Source organism: Sus scrofa, chromosome 6 (assembly GCF_000003025.6).
Source record: "Sus scrofa isolate TJ Tabasco breed Duroc chromosome 6, Sscrofa11.1, whole genome shotgun sequence".
In the NCBI taxonomy this organism is placed as follows: Eukaryota; Metazoa; Chordata; class Mammalia; order Artiodactyla; family Suidae; genus Sus; species Sus scrofa.
Genome location: NC_010448.4, coordinates 90096634 through 90118622, shown reverse-complemented (window position 1 = coordinate 90118622; position 21989 = coordinate 90096634). Strand labels below are relative to the sequence as shown.

Below are 21989 nucleotides of genomic sequence, written 5' to 3'. Positions count from 1 at the left end.
AGTAAAAACTCTAGTTTTGTGGGCTTTGAAGCTCCTTGGTTAGTGTCTTTGTCTGACGCACGTCTATGGAGACCCACCGGTGCTCTTCCGTCGGCCCCTCCAGATCATCCCCCTCCCTTCTCCACCCTGTTCCACGCTTAGGAAGACTCACCCGTGAGTCTGCATCAGTGTAGTTCCTGTGCCCTCTGGCTTCCAGTTGGGCCAGATCAACAGAAGCAGCAGCAGTAGTTTGAAGGAGGGGAGGTAGGAGAGTGAGATCTGGGAATTCGTTCCTTGCTCCCTCCCAGTGGGATTTGTGCAAATGGGCTATAGTTCCAAGCCACTGAAGATCTGGGTCCTGCAGGTGACCCTTTCGATGCCGCTCTCTCCTTCAGGGATAAAGATTTCCTGCTCAGGTCTGTGAGTGGTAACCAGCAGGGAGCTCCCCACCCCCACCCCCACCCCCACCCCCACAAGCCTCATGATACTGCCCCATTCCCCATGGTAAAGAGTCCATTCATTCAACTGGAATTATTCTCCTGTCACTGAGCCACCTGTTTTCTGCTGGAAGCCTGACACACCTGCTTTATATGAAGCATCGTGTCAGGTGCTTACACAAAGATGAAGAATAAAGATGATGAAGAATAAAATAGCAGCTGCCAAGAGCTTTCTGTCTGCCAGAGATGGTGCTAAAGTCCTTTCTGCGTATCATCTCATTCAATCCATGCAACCCTTGGAGAGAGGGATTATTATTATTCTCGTTTTGCAGATAAAGACACAGAAAGTTTAAGTCATTTTCATGAGCTAACACAGCTGATCCCTCTAGAGCCCCAGCACCCCCTCCCTGGGCTGCACTGCCCTCTTTGAGGCTTTGAGGCATTATCCTAGGGAGAGACACACCTAAATGAATTATAATTTGAATAACATGCTATGGCGTCACAATGGGGGAAAAAGGAAATTTATGTTTATCGAGCTAATATGTGTCAGATACTGGCCAAGCTTCTTTCCCATAAGGCCTCTCGTTTATTCCCACTAGCTCTCCAGGCTGCTGTCACTCTTCTCATTTTCAGAAAGATCAAGTAACTGGTCCTCGGTCACACTGGTAGTAAGTCGTGAGGCCTGGATCTGATCCCAGATCTGTGTGGCTTTAGAGCCAAAGAGGAGAGTAGGAAAGGCCTTCCTGGGGAGATGGCATTTGAGGGCATTCTGAAGTCATCTCAGGTGACACGGCTGGTGCAGGAGAGAGGTTAACTCGTGGGTATATTCCAGGCAGAAAAGGCGAAGGCATGGAAAATGAGAATGCTTGGAATGCTTGGGTGTAAGCAGGGTGTCTGGGCAGGGTGGGGGCCAAGAGTGAGGGGCCATAATGCCTAAGGGGAAGCCTCAGGAGATTTTGTACCTGATTCAGATGAAGGGGGAGGAGCGGGAAGATACTGGGCATCCAGCCGGAGGCCGTGGGGCAGAGGAGAGTGTGGGAGGGGCTCCTGGGCTGCAGGAGAATGAGCAGAGCCAGGAGTGGCCTCTGGGGCTTGGCCTGACTGCCATGGAAGGGCCAGCATTGAGCAGAAGCAGGGGAGGGGGTGGAAAGTGGGGAAAGCCAGTCTTGTGTGGGCACTGGGGAGCCGTGGAAGGTTCTTGAGCTCTGAGCAACTCTAGGAGGAAAGATCTGATTGACTTGAAAGATGGCTCAGAACACAGCTGGTCGAGAGGCTGGACAGTAACCCTAACCCTAACCCTGGTGCTCCACCCACTGAGCTGGACTGGCTGGAAGGCAGAGGAAGCTAGTCTAAGGGAGGAAGGGCAGCCCGGCAGTGTGGGAGTGGGGTTGGGGGCTCCTGTGGAGGCAGCAGGGACAGGGGCAGGAACCAGAGGAGTCCAAGGGCCTGGTGATTGACTCCTCGGAGGCCCCGTAGCAGAACCTCTGCCTGGGATTGGGGGCGGGGTGTGCTGAACCTCTATTGGAGAGCGCGGGCTGGTCCTCTGCCTGGTGGCTAGACCTTTGCTGGGGGATCTGGACCTTTGCTGGGGGTGGGTGTGTGGACACCTGCCTGGGCCTGCGCCTCTCTCCTGGGTGGCTAGACCTCGGCTGGGGGTAGAGGAATGGGCTCCTGCTCCGGGGCTGAAGGATTACCCCCTCCTTGCAGCATCGCAGTGGGAAGAGCCCCTAGAGGAGCCACCTCAGGCTCCAGCCTCCTGGAGGGCGGCTGGGGCAGCACAGCACCCCCTTCTGATAGGCCTGGGCAGAGGGCCTAGCATGCCTGGGCAGTGGGGAGACTCCTGGGTGCCCCGTCTCAACCACCCGTGGTCCCTGACCCCTTGCTTCCTATCCCCACAGGTTCACTGGAGCCAGCCTCCCGGCCCCCGTTATCAGCAGCAAGAACTGGCTGCGGCTGCACTTCACGTCCGACGGCAACCACCGGCAGCGCGGCTTCAGTGCCCAGTACCAAGGTAGGCGGGCCGGGCTGCGGTGCTTCCTGGGCCAGCAGCAGACAGGACACCTGGAGCCATCCTGTCCCCAAATGGGGCCGATGTGGCTGCCATGTGTTCTTGCCTCTGTTGCGCTGTTCTGATTTGCAGCCCCAGGGGTCTGCTTACTGTGAGGCGATCGCGGAGAAAAAGAGAACTAGCTGGGTGTTGAGGGAAAGAGAAGAAAATTTATTAGAGGGGAAAGGGGAGAAGGTGACTGACCCTTGAGAAGAGCCAGCCCCCCGCCCTTCTCGCAGGGCCTTCTTGTACCCCAGGGATGGGCAGTTGGATTCCCTGAGGCGGGGGGAGTTTGGTTTATCTTTACCTGCAGCTGAACTCTGGTGGTCACATGTAGTCATGAGAAAGTTGAAGGTGTCTCACGGAAGGGTGGTCTCGTAATCCTGAGAAAGCTGGAGGTGTGTGGTGTCCCACGGCGAGGGGGGAAGTGTCTCATCGTCTTGGGAAAGTTGGCACCAGCCGTGAAGACAGGATGTTGCCTGAGCGAGGCAGTCCATCTCATGGGTCAGGATAAAGAGCCATTGTAACAACAAGCCCCCATGTAGCCCCTAACACATGTCTCTATCTGCCGCTGTGGTCTGTTGCCCAGGGATAGACACTTCTCGAATCGTGTAGAACTGTGTGCCCCCAGCTGCCCCTCTTCTGGCCAGTCTAATCACAACCTTTATACCGTGGGCCTCCTGAGAGCCGGGCACTGTGCTAGGCTCCTGGTCAGCATCGTCTTACTAAATCTTCATCATTACCCTGTGAAGTAAATGCTGTCACCAACCCCATTTGAGGGTCAAGGGAGTTGAGGCCCAGAAAAGTTAAGCCAGTTTCCCAAGGCCATCTGCACTCCCACCTTTTGAGTCCAGAGCCCATCCTTTTATGCAGCAGAGTGTGGCCTACCCGGGGATAAAGTGAGGGAGCGGCCCTCATTTCAATCCTCCTTCATTTTACATAGAACACAGATGTGGGACAAATGATAGGCAGACCAACTTTTGGGAGCTCCCTAGCTGAGATGTTCAACCTGTGAAGTGCTGTGGGGTGGCAAGAGGGCAGAGCGAGGGCGGCAGGAGGAAACTGCAGGTGAGCAGATTTCTGCTCCAATCTCAAAGAATTTCCTGCCTCCGAGAGCCACCCGTAAAGGGAGTGGATTAACCCCAAAGCAGGGAGCTCTCCAGGCCTGGAAGAGATCCCAACATCCAGCGGATGGGTGGGAGTAGATGACGGCACTCCTTTCAACCTTGAGTCTGTTCCAAGTACACAAAACTCATCAACACCAAGGGTTACCTTCAGACTTGCTCATTAAGCCTTTAGCTAGTGTTGGTGACAAACTGAGGTTGGTTCTGATTGAATTGACAGGGAGCTGGCATTGCCCACCTACTAAGTCGAAGGCCCTGCTATGAGGCCCCCTGGGGAATAAGAGAGGCGCGATCTGTGTTGCGGAGTGAGAGAGTCCGGAAAATCCGGCACAGGACACTGGCTTGATGGAAGAGGAAGCTGTGATCCCTGCCTCACGGCCGTGTGTCAGGAAGGAGCACAACCCGGGAGGCTGTGAGGCTCAGGCTGGGACTGCGAGCACACCTCACCCCGGAGGTGGCTGTGGCCAAGCAGAGGTCCCTGGGGCTGGGCTCTCAGGCTGGAAACCCAAATAAAAGCCGTACTGGAAGCAGCAGCGTTACTTTTAAAATCTAAAACTTTTAGGAACAGCCTCCTTTCCTTAGTCTTTAGTAGCAGGACTCCCTGGAAATATTTTTAAAAATAAACAGAAAACCAGCTGAGTCTGATGGGCTTCACAAAGCCTAGCTCTGAAAACTTTCCTGTAGACATTTTTCTGCCTCCAAAGTTGGGCCTTTGTGGGAGTAAAGCTCCTGTCTGGATCTTTCTGTTATGTTTTCTAAAAGAGAAAAGCAGAGATGAATGCTATTGTTTCATCTGCTTAAATAGGTGCTAGGTGCTTCTAAAAGTTCAAGTTTCTGGGGCCCCATTTGTCACGGTCATAGGATAAGCTTTGATGCCAGACTGCAGGCAGCAAGAACCCAGACCAGGCAGTTTCCACAAGGTCAGGAGCACACATCCACTGCACACCTACTGTGCAGCAGGCCCTGTACACGTGTTGCCCCATTTGATCCTCCCCACGGTGCAGCTTATTTTAATTTTTAAAATTTTTGTCTTCTTAGGGCCGCACCTGCAGCATATGGAGGTTCCTAGGCTACACCACAGCCACAGCAACACAGGATCTGAGGTGTGTCTGCTACCTACACCACAGCTCATGGCAATATGGGATCCTTAACCCACTGAGTGAGGCCAGGGGATCAAACCTGCAACCTCATGGATGCCAGTCAGATTCATTTTCTCTGAGCCATGACCTGAACTCCTGCAGTGGGTTTTTAATTCCCATCTTTCATTCGAGGAAGCTGAGGCTCCGAGAGTCTAACCCAACTCACCCAACACGCACAGGTCACTCAGCCTGTGGGTGGTGAAGTTCAAATCTATTCACAGACCCATGTGAGTTTTTTTTACGAAATCACAGGGCCTTCGCCCCTGGTACTCTGTGTGCCTCGCTTTTCCTATTTGACTGGTAGCTTTTAAACTTTGTTTTGTTAATTTCACCCCACCATAAAAACACACTCTTTCCATCACAGCCCAGGACACAGAGATATATCTGTAGAACTAAAAAGAAAATGTCACCAAGGGTTATTTACCCTCAGTGAGGGTGGTGCACCCTGAAAATTTCGTTTCCAATTTTTCATGTTCGTGACAACCTCTCAATCAGCTTCTGTCCAAGACGATAGCAGGGAACAACCCATGATCTGAAAAACTGTTTTCCTTATGACCGTCTCAAGAGCAGGCCCTTTTCTACCCTCTCTCTGCCTCCCTCCACGTAGCCCAGAACAGGATTTGCACATTCGTGTGGGGCAGCGTTTGCGGAGGGCTCGCTGAGTGTCAAGACTTTGGCGTTTAGTTCTTCATTCAGTCCTAACAGCAACTGAGTAAATAGGCGTTACTCTCAGCCCTGGTTAACAGACAAGGAAGAGAGTGGCCGAGAGGGTGCGTAGCTGGCACAGGTCTCATAGATAGAGGGTCGGAGCCCGAGTTTGAACCCCAGCTGTGTTGATCTGGATCTGGCATCCTGATACACGGTGGTATGTGCAGATTGTGTCAACACATGATTCTCCCCTGGGGACAAGGGTTTTCAAGACTGAGGTTTCATAGCACAAGGGTCTACAATAATCATTAAAAACTCAACTGGTAACGTCCTCAAGCAGGGTTTCTCAGCCTCTGCGCTATTGCCATCACGGCCTGGATGATTCTGTCGTGGGAGCCAGTGCTGGGTCTTGAACGACCCTTAGCAGCATCCCTGGCCTCTACCCACTGGATGCTAGAGGCCAGCAGACCCCCTGTGCACACTCACGCACCCCTGCACGCACACACAGACACATACAGAGTCATGACATCCAAGGAGTCTCCAGACCTTGCCAGATGTCCCCTGAGTGCAAAATCACCCCCAGTTGAGAACTGTTGCTCTAAAGGAGTGGACAACTCTGGAAGCCTTAAAGACCTTTCTAAGTTTTGCTGCTTGCAATTCAGTCCAAAACAGTGGCAGAGTTAGGTTTCTGTCAGGGCTCTAGCAGGAGGCAGGTGCATCCTTACTGCACGGCTTTCAGTGAAGAAGGGTTAGTGGAAGGTCCAATTACAGAGGTAAGATGAAAGGGACCCAGAGGGATGATGAGATTCCCTAGGAACCAAACAGCAGTGAAACGGCAGCACCACACTAGGGAAAGGGCCAGGGGAGGGAGTATCAGGAGCTGGAGCCATTGAGGTAGAGCTGCCCGGCAGAGCTGAGGAGGCTGACCACTGCCAACCTACAGAGCAGAGGAAGGGGCCCCAGGAACCTGCGACCAGTGCAGGAGGAGGAGCCTGGGAATCAGCATCCAGTGCAGGAGGAGGGGTCTGGGAATCAGCAACCAGTGCAGTTGGAAGGGCCTGGAAATCAGCAACCAGTGCAGGAGGAGGGGCCTGGGAATCTGTGACCAGTGCAGGAGGAAGGGGCCCCAGGAATCTGTGACCAGTGCAGGAGGAAGAGCCTGGGAATCAGCATCCAGTGCAGGAGGAGGAGTCTGGGAATCAGCAACCAGTGCAGTTGGAAGGGCCTGGAAATCAGCAACCAGTGCAGGAGGAGGGGCCTGGGAATCTGTGACCAGTGCAGGAGGAAGGGGCCCCAGGAATCTGTGACCAGTGCTGGAGGAAGGGCCTGGGAAACAGCATCCAGTGCAGGAGGAGGAGCCTGGGAATCAGCAACCAGATCTTGCCCTTCTCCCTCCCTTACTCCCATGCCTTCCATCTGCCACGCCAGCAGGAAACCAGGAACAAGGGTTCAGAGGCCTTGCCCTGGTCTGCTCTGTGTACTGGCAGGCTGACCAGTTTGACCAGTGGGCCCCCTTGTTCTCTAGCTGTCCACAGAGGTCCGGCTCCAGGGGCACAGAGCAGGGCAGAGAAGTTTGCAGAATGAACCAGGGGCTCATCAGCGTGGGATCCATGTCCCCCGTCATGCTCAGCTTTCTGGCATTAGAGTCTCAAGGGATGTAGCACGTTCCAGGGCCAGTAATTACCAACTCCTGACTGTATCGATGGGTGTGTTGTCCCAGAGAAACAAAAAATAAAAGAAACACAATTAAAATAAAATAAATCTCACTAACCTACCATAAGGCACGTTCCAGGCTTGTCTCAGTCCAAGCTGAATTTAGGGCTGCCCATGGCCACACACAGTTTTAGCTAATACCATGCACTATCAGAGGGTCTGAGTTCTAGGCTTGATCGCCTGGAGCGGGCTGTTGGAAGGTAGCCAGTTGTAGTTCATTTAACAAGAGTGTTTCATGTGACACTATCCCTTGACAGCACAGAAAGATGAACAGGACCAAGCCAGTCTCCGCTCTCAAGGAGAACAGGTTAAAGAGAAGAACAGACACATGTCTAGAATTTCTGTGCCATGTGAGAAGAGTTAGCACTGAGGTCTGAGGTAGGGTTCTAGGACTGGAGATAAAGGAGCACTTCGTTTTGCTAGAGGCACTAAGGAAAGCCCCAAAAGGCAGGCGATGGGGGGAGTGACTCCAGTGTGGGTCTCAAAAAGATGCCAGCTGGACCATGGGAAAAAGCATTCCAGGTTAAGGCAAGATAACGTCAAAGTGCTAAGTCAGGAACCACAGGTAACTCAGTATGTGTGGAGCCCAGGTCTGCACACGGCCTGCAGGCCAGACCCAGCCCTCTGTCTGTTTCTGTATGGTCCTTGAGCTAAAAATAGGTTTTACAATTTTAAACAGTAGAAGAAAAAAAAATACAAGGAGACAATTTCATGACACATGGAAATTACATGAAATTGAAATTTCAGTGTCCAAAAATAAAGGTTTATTGGAAGCCAGCTACGCTCATTCCTAGACACATTGCCTTTGGGTGCTTTAGTGCTTCCAAAGTTGGCCAGAGTTGAGTAGTTTGCAACTGAGATAGATGGGCCACAGCCCAGTATATTTATTCCCAGACCTTTTGCAGAAAACAACTGCAGACCTAGAGCCAAGTTCACAGTCAAAAGCAACAGCGAGCAAAGAGAGGTAGCGAGTTGTGAGACCTGAAAGTGAGGCAGGGTTCTCATCTTAAAAAGCTGCGGAAAAGCTGGGCTTGTTCCCATGGCGATGAGAGGTGATCAGGGGTTTTAACAAGAGGGAGATGTGATCCTGTTTTCATTTTACAAAGATCTTTGGGCTGCTCTAGGGTGAAAATAGTGGAAGAGAGTTGAGAGTTTTGGAGAACTAGAAGATGACAAGGATCCAGAGTTTAGGCACAAGCAGTGGCGATGGAGAGGAGGAGACAGACCAGAAGAGACCTTTCCGGGGCAAAGCACGCTAGACTCGGGACTCAGATTTGGGAGTGAGAGGGGATGGAGGAAAGGAGATGAAAGAGTCAGGGGACTCTTAGGTTTCTAGCTTGAAAGAGTAAAAAGAAAGAGAAAGAAAGAAGGGGGGTCAGAGAGAAAGAAAAAAGGAACTATTAACCAGGGTGATTTCTAGCAGAGGCAGAGGGATGGATTTTGCTTGGATCATGTTGATTCTGGGGTTGTGTTGGAATATCAGGAGTTGGGAGACTAAGGTGACTATTCGGTCTGTCCATCTGTCGCTCAGAGGAAAGGGTCTGGGCTAGAGCTAAAGCTGTAAAAGTCTTGAGACAACGCAGAGCCTGAGGCCACTGATGCCCTTTGAAGGCCTGATCCTCCCCATGTGTGTAGCATCTCCCTGTGTGTGTAGCATCTCAGCATGTGTGTAACATCATGGGTGTGACATGAGAGGAGGGGGGCCAAAAGAATGGGCTTTCAAAGTGGGTTCCTTGGAGGAGTTCCCGTTGTGGCTCAGCAGGTTAAGAAATGGACATAGTGTCTGTGAGGATGCGGGTTGGATCCCTGGCCTCTCTCGGTGGGTTAAGGACCTGGCATTGCTGCAAGCTGTGGCATGGGTCGCAGACGCGGCTTGGATCCAGCATTGCTGTGGCTGTGGTGTAGGCCAGCAGCTGTAGCTTAAATTCGACGCCTAGACTGGGAACTTACATCCGCCGCAGGTGCAGCCCTAAAAAAACAAAAAGTGGGTTCCTTGGAGGCCAGGGGGTTCTCCCAGCAGCTATTTTGCTAGGAGCCGAACAGGTGGGATTCTGGGTTTCCACCGAACTTCAACCAAAGCAATCCCTTTTTGACCTGTTTTGTGCAAGCATTTACCTAAGTGGGTTAAAATAGGTTCCTATACCTCAAGTATTTGGCCATCCAGGGCTTGAGGTTCTGTAAGGTTCCTAACAGCTCTGGAAGACCACTGAGTCTGTATAATCAATCCCACTGTCTCCAGATGAATATATCCAGTCCTTCTCAGAGTGTTCGTTGCTTTCTTGGTTGGTCGGCTGGTTGGTGTTTTGTTCTTCTTTTTCTTTTTACACCTACCAGGAATGACAGTGAAAAGAGCCTTTCTTAAATGTCCCCCATGGCCGATGATCACAGGGGGTGAGGGGCTTCCCTTTGAGTGAGGCCTTCCAACAAGAGGTAGCCACACAGAACAGAGGAGAACAGATGTTCCAAGAAGAGAGGAGAGCAGTGCAAAGGCAGTGGCCAATGGCCACAGTGATTTCCTGAAGCATCCTTCTTCCAGTCATTTTCTCCAGCTGACTGCTGGGAAGCTGTGCTTTGAAGATGGCTGCACAGTCTATTACTCATAGCTGAGCACCAGTCTAGGAATTAGAACATGCCACCCCTGACGCTGCCCCATCTGCCATGCCAAGGTCCTTCTCTCCCTGAGGAACTCCAGTGGCACAGCAACTTTTGCTGTGGTTAATCGGCAGCTTCCAACAGAGCTCTGCTTACAACCTGAGTTGGGTTGATGATTCTTTTTCCCACCATATTTGAAGATTCACCCAGCGTGGCGCATAAGAGCTTCCGAGAAACTTTGCAAAAATTTCTCAACGACCAGTTATCCTTCAACACCTGCATTCTTAGCTGCGGTCATTGCCTGAGTTCTGAGTGCTCTTTGAAGTATTTCTGTACCAATTTTTGGCTCTTCGTTTAGCTGGAGCCGTAAATCTAAGCCCGGGATGCACCAAAGTGAATGAAGCACCCAGGTGAGGGCTTTGCTACCAGCAGCTCTGGTGGCATTCAGAGCGTCTGGGACTATTTCTTTTCATCTTCTTCCACGTCGCTTGTCCCAGCAATCTTCAGCACAGTTATTCTCTCTGAAGTTTTGCCAGATACTCATTTAGGTTTTCTTTTTCATGGTCATGGATAGTAACCTTCTCACTGCTCGGTGATTTCTTAAATATGTTTCTCAATTTGAATATTGTCACCTTTTCCTTGCAAGAATGTGGCCTCACCCTTGGTGGCAGTGACCTCTCCAACTTTTCCTAGGTGGTAAAGCAGGACATAGATTGAGGGTCCGGGTCCCTTTCTCAAATATCACACCCACGGTGGCAGTGGCTTTGTCAGGTTCATTCTGTAACACCAAAATTTGGAGCTTGGACTGCTAGACCCTCAAAAGCCAACTTTCATCCTCTTCCAAATGAGTGTGCTGAGAGCATCTTCAGCCATTATAACCAAAGACTTGACTCTGGGGATTGGCAGTTTCAAGAGTAGGTACAATGGACTGGACGCTGGAAACCATCAGTCTGCTCGAATTCCTGTTTCTGAACTTTTGCTGTGTTAGTCAAGGAGGGAGATAGGTCACCTTAGAGTCAATTTCTGCGCCTTCAATTCCTAACTTGCCACTCAGTGTTCTCCTGTCCTGCACCATAAGCACAACTTTGGGACCCTTGTGATTATGTCAGACACGATGTTGCTGATCCCTCTGTGGAGACCGTGGCAAACGGAGCAGTCTCTTCAGGGTCTGTGCCAGGTTTGGGCTGCTTCCTGAGTTCAGCCGTTACAGCATCAACGTGCAGCATCGCACCTTTCCTGATTCCCACCGGATTAACATCTTTGCAAATTTTCTTGACACTTTCTGTGATAATCAAGTGTGCCAGTGTGGCAACAGTGGTGGTGCTACCCCAGCTTCTCCCTCTGTGTGTTAGCAGAATCCCGATCAAGCCTGGTGTGATCATTTTATATTTATCCTTTAAGTCCGTGGACCTAGCAACAGCTATCTCATCTTTTGTGACTTTGAGGGGTCCCCACATCTGTTCTGTAGTCACTGTCCTCCACAATGCACTTCTCCATAGCAAGGGCTTCCTCACCTGCTAGAAGGTCTTGAAGCATTAGATCTTAGGCACCTGTACTGAATTTTACATCTTTGGCAAAAAAAAAAAAAATCTCAGTGAGATGAGGAGCCAGTGAGCTTGATGCTGGCTGTGTCTAGCAAAGGAGAGTGAGTATTGAAAGCATTTCTACAGGGCTGGTGGCCAGGAAGCCAGGCAGGACTTCAGTGACAAGGGGGTGGGACAGAGTTCAGGAGGCACACCCAAGTTTGCAAAGGAGAGATCAGACTTCGGTTTTTAAAAGAGCACCATGTGCAACATTTTTAAAGGATGGGCTAGAGAGGTAAATCAGTGAACAAAAACCAGGCAAAAAAGAATGAGTTTAGGGCAGGGGTGGCGGCTTAGAACATTGAAAGAAGGATACAGGCTGGAGAAACCTTCTCAGGTTGAATGGACTGGATTTGGTGTGGGTGCAGGGGGAGGTGAAGGGATGGTCCAGCCAGCAGGACAGCCAGGTGGCGGGTGATGAAGCTGGGTGCAGGGACTTACTGTCATGGAGGGCTGTCTGGATCCACTGGGATGAGAAGAAACTGTAATTCCATCCATTTCCTGGTCCCTGGAGATGAGGAGACAGGTTAAGCCTCCCTCTCCCATCTTCTCCACTAACAGGTTCTTGTCTCCCGCTAGCTCAGCCTAGTAACTGACGCTGCAGTTACTAGGCTGTATTGCCAGATTCTTCTCGCTAAATGTGTACCATGTGTCCCGCTAACCTTTACAACAGCGGGGAAATGTCTTGTAATTAACCAGAATATAAAGGATGAATGGAGCAGCCTGGCAGTCTCCTGTAGTCATTATCATTCAGAGGAGATGAATGTACCTACTAAGATTTCCATCAGCCAGTTAAAGCCCTCACTCTTCTCTGGGGAGTCCTGACTTTGTTCCCATACAGTGCAGGCACGTGGATAAGTGAGTTATATTTGCATGTGAGTGTTTTAGCCATGCACACCCAGAGGTGCAAATGCATTCTTGTGGGGGCGCTGCTTGTAGACACGGATGTGCATGCGTGCATGGATGTGTAGTGTGCCTCTGTGCATCAGGGATGTGCGTTCAAGTGTAGGGAGACCGAGGAGCCGGCGCCAGCTCCACTCTATCTCCTGGCAGCTATGGCTACAGAATCCTCGTAAGAGACCAGTGCTTCGATGTCTATCATCGGTGCCACGCTAGTGGGCGCTCCATGAATGAATGTACAAAGAAGAACACAATCACCCCAGAGATTCGCCAGGACCTTGCCGGTTTGCCCTTCCTTTCTGATTGGCTGTCAGTGGCACCCTGTGGAGACCCATCTGGAGCGAGAAGCGCCCTTGTTCTCTGACCCTTCGCATGCAGGTCTGCCCTGGTCTGTCCAGTTAGTTCTTCTCTGGGCTCATTTCAAGGCTGATTTCCCATGGTGCTCCACTCTCCAAGGTCACTCACCATGCACTTGGTCAGACTGTTAACTCTCTGTCTGTAATTCAGGGTGTGACCCCTGCCCTGGAATTGCCCCCAAACTGCAGCCCAGCCTGTGGAGGTATTTTCTGGATGCTAAGATCCTTAGTGATATAGATCGTGCCAAGTGGGCACCCCTCTAGCCCGGACGTTCTCTTGACCCATTCATCAGGTCTGGTGATGAAGTGGGCCTGGCCAGATTTTTTTTTTTTTTTTTTGAGAGAGTGTGTCAGTGTGAGGAAGCTCTGTATCTTCCGAGCTAATGTGTGGGGCTCACCAACGGCGTGGGTGACACAGCCTCTCAGACCCGGCTCGGAGGGGCAAACAGTCCCAAAGTTTGTACGCAAGTTAAGGAGCCCCCTCCAGCTCTTCGACTTCCTTCTCACCCATTCCTCTCATCACCTTAACAAACGCCATCCTGCGGTAAATAGCAGGATGCAGAAGAGGAAGAACGGAGCTAGTTCCCTTTGGGAGGCGCAGTGACGTCATCCCGGGACTGTCAGGTGCTGACCCACCAGGTGACACGGTCCTTCTTGGAGACGAGCGAGTAGAAAGGATGGACGTGGATGTTAGAAGGATTCCTTTTGGCCTCTGGAGCTGGGGAGGGGCAGGAGCCTTGAGAAGAGCGGAGGAGGCTCCCCCCAGTGTTGACCTGCATCTCATGGTCCCCCTTCAGCAGCTACAGGGAAAACCCAAGCAGCCTTTGCCCCTGGAGCACATCCCTGGGCACTGGCCCCCTGCCTCGCCCCCTCCTCCAGTGGATGCTAGAATCTGAAACAAGGGGTTGGCCAGGTTCTGACTCCCCTCCTTCCCCTTAGCCGGAGGCCCTGAGCCACCTCCGCAGACCCGCCCCAGTGGGCTGCGCTGGGTCTTAGTGCGCCCTCTCCTCACCCCTGCCCAGGGCTGGGCCATCAGGGAGAAGAGCTCAAATGCCCTTATGGTGCTGGTACCACTCCTGTTCTCTCAGGGATGTTGAATCAGAGGAAGTTTTTTTTCCCCTGCTGCACCGTTATTAGCTAGGCTTGAATAATGCATGTTTCCCTGCTAATACCCTCTGTTTGATAATGGGTCCACGTTAGTGTTCATTGGAAATTTTCCTGCTGGATACACATGGAGAGTAATGCACAATTTATAAAGGGGATTTGAATGCATGTCGGGAAGTGGGGACTCTGTGCTAGTAACTGAATTTTATCAGGCATTCAGCTTAGACCCTTGGGAAGCTTTTGGTTACAGGCAGTACAGGGAGGGCCCGGGGGTGAGGGGTCCTGGGAGATGGCCCCCTTTGCACACCTGATCCCCCTGGGCTTTGGTTCTGGGATTGACGTGTTATCTCAAGTGCAGAGTGAATCCCTGAATTTTCAAGGGCTGAGCTGGGGCCTGGGGGGCAGATGCTGAAGGTGGACCAAGTCCTTGGGATTACTTTGGGGGCAAGTCACAGGAGAAGATGCTGAGGTCCAGCCAAGAGCACAGCTGCCTCCTGGCTCTATGTCCTACAGTAAATCATAGAAACCACTGTGAACCTCAGTTTTATCATCTATCAAGGGGGTGGACTGGGAGTTTGGGGTTAGTCGATGCCAACTCTTACATTTAGAATGGATAGGCAATGAGGTCCTGCTGTATAGCACAGGGAACTATACCCAGTCTCTTAGGATCGGACATGATGGAAGATAATATGAGAAAAAGGATGTATATATATATATATATATTTGTGTGTGTGTGTGTGTGTGTGTGTATGACAGGGTCACTTTGCTGTACAGCAGGGTTTGGCACGATATGGTAAATCAACTATAATTTAATTAAAAAATAAAATAAAGATGAAGAAATTGGAAGAAAAAAAAAACCCACAGGTCAAGGTTGTCTAACTTATAAGGACCAAATGAAATGATTATTGATCCAGGCACTGGGCCATATCACTGTGGACTAGACATTGAGGATACAGCAGTGAACACAGCAGACCAAGATCCCTGCCTTTGTGAAGTTTACATTGCCATGTAGGATGACAAAAATCACTAAGAAAATGATATGTGTGCTAGAACGTTAAAGTAGGGAGGCGTAGGGAGAGCCGGTATAGCATGTGGTATGGCCTAGAGCCAGCTAGGGAGAGTATTTAGTGGCACCATCCGAGAAGGCTTCCAGGAGGTAGTGGTGTCCCCACAAAAGTTTCAAGGAAAAAAAGGGAGGGAGTCATGAAGATATCTGGGGCAGATATTCCAGGGAACCGGCATGCCTGGTGCATTGTTGGCGTATCAAGGGGGCCCACGTGGCTGGAGAAGAGTGATTGAGGTCAGAGATAGGGTGAGAGAGGTCCCAGAGAGGGCAGCCTGTCTGGCAGGCACTTTTAAAGATTCTGGCTTTTATTGTAGGAGAGTTGGGTTGTCCCTGAAGAGTTTTGACAGATATGTAATTTGGTCTGACTTATGTTTTAACAGGATCCCCCTGGCTCTCGTGTTGAGAACAGGTTAGATGGGGGCGAGTGTGGCAGATGGAAGGCCATAGCCACAAGGGGGGAAGACGCCTCGGAGATTTGGACCAGGGAGATAGGCGTGGAAACCGCACTGGGGAAAGATGTGCTGATAGATGATGTGTGGGTGTGAGAGAAAGAGAGGGGTCAGTGCTGCTGATTTAAGTGAAGAAGTTGTAAGACCTTCAGCCCAGGGCCTGGCACGTAGGCAGTGCTGGTCACAGTGGTTACTGCTGCTGGTATCCATTAGAACAGGGCCAGGGGGTCTGGGGTTGGACACATAAATCAAGCCAGAAAACCAGAGGCACGATGGAGCCCTTGGCAGCCAGCAGGATGCATTGCGGCACAGGGGTACTGAGACCCAAAGGAGGTTGATGGAGCAGAGGAATGGCCTTTGGAATTGGAAGGTCTGGGCCTTTGTGTGCCATTTGGCACAGTCCTGATGAGCTTGGGACTGGACTTGGTGTTGGGATATAAACCCAGTTCAATCCATCAGGCCACCACCTGCACCAGGCACCATCCCTCAGGGGCCTCCTGGACTCAGCTGCCCGTGCCCACAAGGTGGGCTGGTGTGGGGCCAGGCTCTGCTGGTGCTCTGTTCCACACGTTCTCATCCTCCTAGGACCAGCCCTGTCTTCTGCCAACAATGGCAGATGTTCAAGTGGGCAAGCCTAATCCGGCAGTCACTTTTCAAGTCTTGGGACATGTCAAGGCCTCCAAAAGTCTAACGACCAAACCCAAAGTCAAGGGGCAGGGAAATAAGCTCCAGCTCTTTCATGGGAAGGGCTACAGTCACATTGCAGCTATTGTGGATACAGGGAGCGTAACAGCTTGAGGCCAGGGGTAAGCCAGTGTAACACACTTGGCCGGGGCTGGTCCCAAAATTGAGCAGGACTGGACCTGAGGGGAGCCAGACTGCCGAGGGCAGGCTGCAGAGCTTCGAATGTGAATGCTCACCACGTGTTTGCAGGAAGATCACCTTGGCTGCCTCCTCCAGGAAGTCAGCCGTGATAGCAGCTCTTTCTCCCTGTCTGAGATCCTGCTGCACTTGAGTGCTACCCTTGGTATATCCCTGCCCCGTGGGGCTTCTGGCTTTGACCCCCTTCCCCCTCTCCCCCCTTGGAACATCCCAAGCCAGGAGAGGGATCATTCTGGAAGGACCTATCTTCCAGTCCCAGAAAAATGACTTAAACTGATTTTTTCTCTCCCATTCTTTCTAGTCAAGAAGCAAATCGAGTTGAAGTCTCGAGGTGTGAAGCTGATGCCCAGCAAAGATAACAACCAGAAGACGTCTGTGTGTAAGTGTCCGCCCCGCCGGGCCTCTCGCTCGAGGTCAGACCCGCCGGCGCTGTGACCGCGGGGAAGCCAGATGACACTGCCCTGATTCCCCTTCAGCCCCACTTCCCTCCGCCCGGGGTCTGCGGCGGGCATACTGACCATGTGGCCAGTGAGCAGCCCCAGGGCCAGCCCTCTGTCCCCTCGTGTTTGTCCCGCATCCCCCTCCTGCCTCTTCTTTCTCCTGCCCTTCCCATTCTAACTGCAGTCCAGGGAGTCATTACTGCTACATTGCTTTCTTTCTTTTTTCCTTTTGAATCACTTCCACCTGCTAAGACAATCCTTTTTCTGGCTCGTGGCCTAGGAGTCAGTAAACCGCGGCTGGGATTTTGGAGGCTTCAGGGCCCTGAATCCAGCTCCCAAGGCAAGGTCGAGAAGGGGAGAGAAGGGAATGCCTCAAACCCTTCACCATGGTCCCTGGACCTGGCTGGGCAAAGAGTGGACTAGAGGGTGGGGGGGCCTTGCTTCTCGAGCCGATGGGGCAGTGCTGGGAGCGCTCCACTTGGGCACGGGGAAGAGCCTGTCTCTGGGGATACTCCTGCTGTTAGTGTTTCAAAGATCGAAAGGGGGATGTCCAGTGCTGGAATGTCACTCCAGAAGCACCTAAGCAGAGCCTTTGCTAGGAGGCTTTTGAGCCACGGCGTAAGAAGGGTTTCTGGAAGGTTCTGGGCCACCCCGAAAGACTGGACCTGAAAGCAGAACAGATCTTTCCAAGAAACACTCCTTTTTCATTTGGCACATGAGGGCAAGGAACCTCCCTTGGTCCCCAAACGCCCGGCGTTCTGGTCTACCCTCTACCTCCCTTTGCCCTCTGCTTCTCACGCTCTCCTCTCTCTCCCTCCACTTGTCCTCCTCCTCCCTGCCTTCCTCCTCCACCACCCTGTCTGCCTCTCCCTCTGTCTGTCTCTGCTCCCTTCTGACCCTCTTCTTTCCCCTCCTCACCTCCGTGCGCTCACTTCTCCTGCGATGCTAGAAGTACCTGCAGGAGAGCGACAGGGAGAGCGGCCGTGGTGGCTCCAGGGCTCGGGGCCATCTGTGGCAGGGAGCAGGAGTGGGGAGAGGCAGTCTGGTCCCAAGGCCCTGACAACACTGAGCCTGCCTGTGGGGTTTTCTCTGGTCTTTCAAGCTCTCCAATTGGAGATGGGCCCCACTCCTTGCCTCTGGGAACCATGGTCTCTGGTCACCCCAACCCAAAGGCACTGGATGGCAGAGAGCAGCCAGGACTCCCTGCTTCTGGGGTTGACTAGCAGGCTGGCGAGGAGCAGAGGGTTAGGTCAGGAGTCTGCAGAGAAGGCTCGAGACATGGCCTGGGCCTGCCCGGGCTCTTTCTTTCTGCAGCCACAGGAGACCAGAGGAACCAGAAGCAGGCACGATTTAACTTCAGAGTTTGCCTTGAGGCCACAGGCAAACTTTAAGAAAGTTGTTCTGATTTGGGAGAACAAGGGTAACCATGTCACCCCAGGCACTCACACCTCGGCTCCCACATCTGTAGAATGAGGATATGCTACTTTGCCCTCCCTTCCTCCCAAGGGCGCTGTTGGATCTCAGATGGGCCTCCTGGACCTAGGACTCCAGGAGGTCCGTGAACTCGCTAAAAAAAATTACATGATGTTGTGGGTGTGTCCTTTAGGAGGAAAAGGTCTATGGTTTTCAGTAGTTCTCGGAGGCACCCCAGACTCCCTCAGAAAGATGAAGAAAGTCTATTTTAATAAAATAATGCAAAACCTCTCTGAACAAATATACATCTCTCTACAACATGGTACCGGCCTCCTTTCTGAGATGTTCTCAGACAGGTGGGGGTGACTCAAGCCGCCTGGGAGGCGGGGCGCTAGATGTCTGCAGGGCTCTAGCCCATTGTGTTCTGCCCGTATCCCCTGTGGACAGATGTGCTGAACTTCAGGGAGGAGTGGGCCCCATTTGCTGCCTTCACCAGACAGTCCATGGGCACCATGGACCCCCAGGCACAGGCTGCAGTTCCCGTCTCTTGGGGTAGAAGGCATAGTCTTTCTGAGTGTGCTGTGGCATCTTCTTTATCATGGTGACCGGGGCAAGGATCATTTTCTCGTCTTTTCCCTCCTTAGCCAACAGCAAATTCATGCTGTGGGCACAAGCAGCTGGTTTTAAATAGGCAGGGGAGGCTGGAACCCAGAAAGGAGAGGGGAAAAGCCCTCTGCCTCCATAATTCAAGCAGTAGACTGTTTGCTGGGATTTGGTTTTGCTCGTTTCCGAGAGCCTCGGAGGCTCATGTGGGATTATGGTCACCTGCTCAGTCCTTCCGGGAAGAGGGGACACTGGTGGGGTATGAAGCTGGGCTTACAACTTCCTGGGTGGCGCCTGAGCCTTACTTCGGGCTGGCTGGTGAGAGGGAAGGTGAGGGGGTTGCTGTGCAGGTCAGGGGCTGTGGTTCGGTGGGTGGGCTTCGCCATGGCCTTTCCCCCTCCCGTCCAGCCACATCCTCATCCGACAGCCCTCCCCTCTGCTCGCTGAGCAGCATCCGCACTGAATGAGAGGGCGAGAGAAGGAGACAAGAAACTGCTGGGCATTCTTAACGTGCTACAAGGTGGGGCGTGGTCCCCACGTGGTGGTTGGCAGGGGCTTTGGGATGGGGGTGGTTGGTGGGCAGGGGTGGGCGGGCAGGGCTGAAAGAAGGTGGGCGCTTAGCTGAGAAAGCCTCAGCAGGGATGGATCATGGTGAGGCCGGCTTGCCAGCAGGTGAGCCAGCAGGTTCAGCTCAGGACCGACATCCTCTCTCCCCCCACCCCGGGGATCCTGGAAACTCCAGTTTTCTCTTTCCTTCCTCCTGCTCACAGAACACCAAGGCTCCAGGAGGCAGGGGCTTGCTCTGCTTTTGGAGATGGCACTTCCATCTTATTATCCCAGCCCGAAGGGTCCTGGACTAGGGGGAATGGCGATGTGGCTAAGTCTAGGATGGGAAAGCTTCGGAAATAGAAGTTTGGCAAGGGGGGGATGGGCGTGGGGGACAAGGGTCCGGTGGGCGTGCCTGGCGTTAACGTGGCAGTGGGGAGTGTCGGGGAAAACGAGGCTGTCCAAGAGGCCTTGTGCTCATCCCCACGCAGCCAAGAGGGTACCTGGTCTTTGGCTTGAACGGGCAGTCTGTTCAAACCCCCAGGTTCCCCTGGCCAGCCACACCCTGGGCTACTTGGAGATTTGAACTGGGTCTACAGCAGGTTTCTCTCTGTAGAAGAGAGCTCCAAATTCAGGTCTGAAATGAGACTGAGTCTGAACTGGGACTGCCTGCTGCCCTACTTCCATCAGCTCACCACCATCCTCACAGACTCCCTGGGTCAGGAAGTCCCCTGCTCCCTCTCCCCAGGCCCCAGTCTTCCATGAGCCCTGGTGATTCTTTCTTTGCCACAGCCATTCGTATCACCTGATTTCTGTCCCCACAACCAGGGTCTCGTTGTTCTTTACCTGGATGATTACAAAACTTCCTGCCTCATCTCGCAGTATCCAACCTCGCCCTGAGCCACCCACGTCTTACCATGCCCTTCCCCATTCAGCACTCTTCCCATCGTCTTTAGGATCAGACTCAAGCCCCTTCAAAGTCTGACCTGAAACCTCACCTTCACTCTCCCATGTTACTCATACCCTTCCTCCTGTTCTGGCACATCGGACAACCTATAGCTCTGTTTCCATGTTTCCGACTTGCCCCCTGGCCTGTCTGTCTGCCTGAAATGTCATTTCTCTGTTAGCATGACTCTAAATTCTGCTATCTCGGAAGGACCACATTAAATGCCACCTCCTCCAGGCAGCCTTCCATGCTTTCTCTTAGCAATATGCGATGGGTCCTCTCTCTGAACCTCCCTGTAGCTACATTTTTCCATCACTTCCTCTTTGTGGTTCCATAGTTTCTTTCCATAGTTCACAACTTCACTCACTTGGGAACTCCTTGAAGATAGTGGAGTGGTCATGTCTGACATCTGGCATTAGTATCTCCCATGGTATTCAAATAGGGTCTTGTATGCAGTAGGTGTTCAATTAATGCTTGTTGTGTACCACGTGCAGGAATGAGTGGGTGACGGAGCACATGGCTCATATTGTGGGACATCGAGGGGATGGGAGGGAAATGGGCCAACTCAGGGACCGTTGCTCAGATGCCCCGTCATTCTTCGTCAAGAGGTGTTTGTTGGGGACATGGGTTTTTGAGGGCTTGATTGAAACTCCAGCTCCTGGCCAGGACTCCAGAGGTGCAAGGGAGTTCTTGCCTCACAGCTTCTCAGAGCAATGAACTGCAGGGGCCAGAAACCTTCTCCACTGGAGACAAGAGAAAACTGACTTCGTGTGTCTCTGCCGCCTTCTGACCAAGCTTCTCCTTTAGCCTAGAGGACCATGCATGTGGTTTTTTAAAACAAGACTCTGGTGTTGGCAAATGTGAGGGCATCATAGCATCTGCCAGGAGGACTACGGTGCCACCTCAGTGCCCTCGACTGATGGTGTCAGGCGGGGGAATGTTCTGGCCACCACTCGCTCTGCAGTGAGAACTGTCTGGTGGGAAGGGGTGTCTCAGCAGAAATACCCGTGTTTGAACTCAAGTCCCTGCTTTGAATTTCAGACTGCAGCTTTCTCTTACATTCTTTACTGTTTCTGACCACGCATCCACCTTTTATTTACCTTTCTTTGAGTCATTTCTCCATTGGGGGCCGAGGTTGGGGGGCTCATCTCATCTAGAGTCACCATCAGCAGGCTGGCAGGGTGGGGAAGCCACTGGGAGGACTGTGGACTGTCCGCCTCTGGCCGCTGGTGTCGGGTAAGGGGACGGGGTGGTCGTCGGCTTGGCGTGCCTGCCTCTGAGCCCACGTGCTCTTGATGAATTTCACTTGGCCTTTGCTTCCAAAGGAATTTGTCAAAAGCACCTCCCTCAGGCACACTGGGGAAACCCGAGCCCAGTAGACCCCCAGCAACCCCACCGGCCCCAGCAGAGCAGGGCCTCCTTCCGGCTCTGCGCCCACCTGCCCCCGAGACATGGCCTCGGCTGGTGCCTTCCTGTGATCGTCCATCTCTGTCTGTGCTGTTTTTTGCCTTGTAGTAACTCAGGTTGGTGTGTCCCAAGGGCATAATATGTGTCCAGACCCTGGCATACCTGAAAGGGGCAAAAGACTAGGCTCAGATTTCAGGTAAGCGCTGTTTGGGGATGTTCTTATGGCCGGAAGGGTGGGAGGCCTGGCTGGGGGGAGGCAGGGGCTGGCCTTCCTGGAGGTAGAGCGGAGAGGGCCACGTGGGTACGGATCGCTTCCCAGGGAGAGCTCTGGCCTTTAGCATTCTTTCTTGGTGCACACTTTGAGTGGTGGAGGGGAAGACTGTGGACTGCCAGTGTCACCCAGCAGACCCACATCCACTGTAACGATGGACAAGTGGGCAGCTCACACCTCCGATCACCTCGGAGGTCCCAGGGCCCCAAGACAGTGTATTTTGTAAAGTGTCTAACTCTCAAGGCATATTCCCATAGTTCTCCACTTTCGTGCAAGTTTGTGGGTCTCATCCCCCTACTCTTGGCTGTCCTAATTGATCCTTATCTCAGAGGATTGCCGTTTTG

At 52.4% G+C, this 21989-nt stretch overlaps 1 protein-coding gene across 1 annotated transcript in view; it reads left to right on the top strand.

The window, feature by feature from the left end:
* CSMD2 (CUB and Sushi multiple domains 2) overlaps positions 1 to 21989 on the top strand; it is a 646642-nt gene that overhangs the window by 306357 nt on the left and 318296 nt on the right. Inside the window, 3 exon segments of the mRNA XM_021095859.1 lie at positions 2315 to 2427; positions 16321 to 16398; positions 21483 to 21570. Coding sequence (XP_020951518.1) covers positions 2315 to 2427; positions 16321 to 16398; positions 21483 to 21570 — 279 coding nt within the window.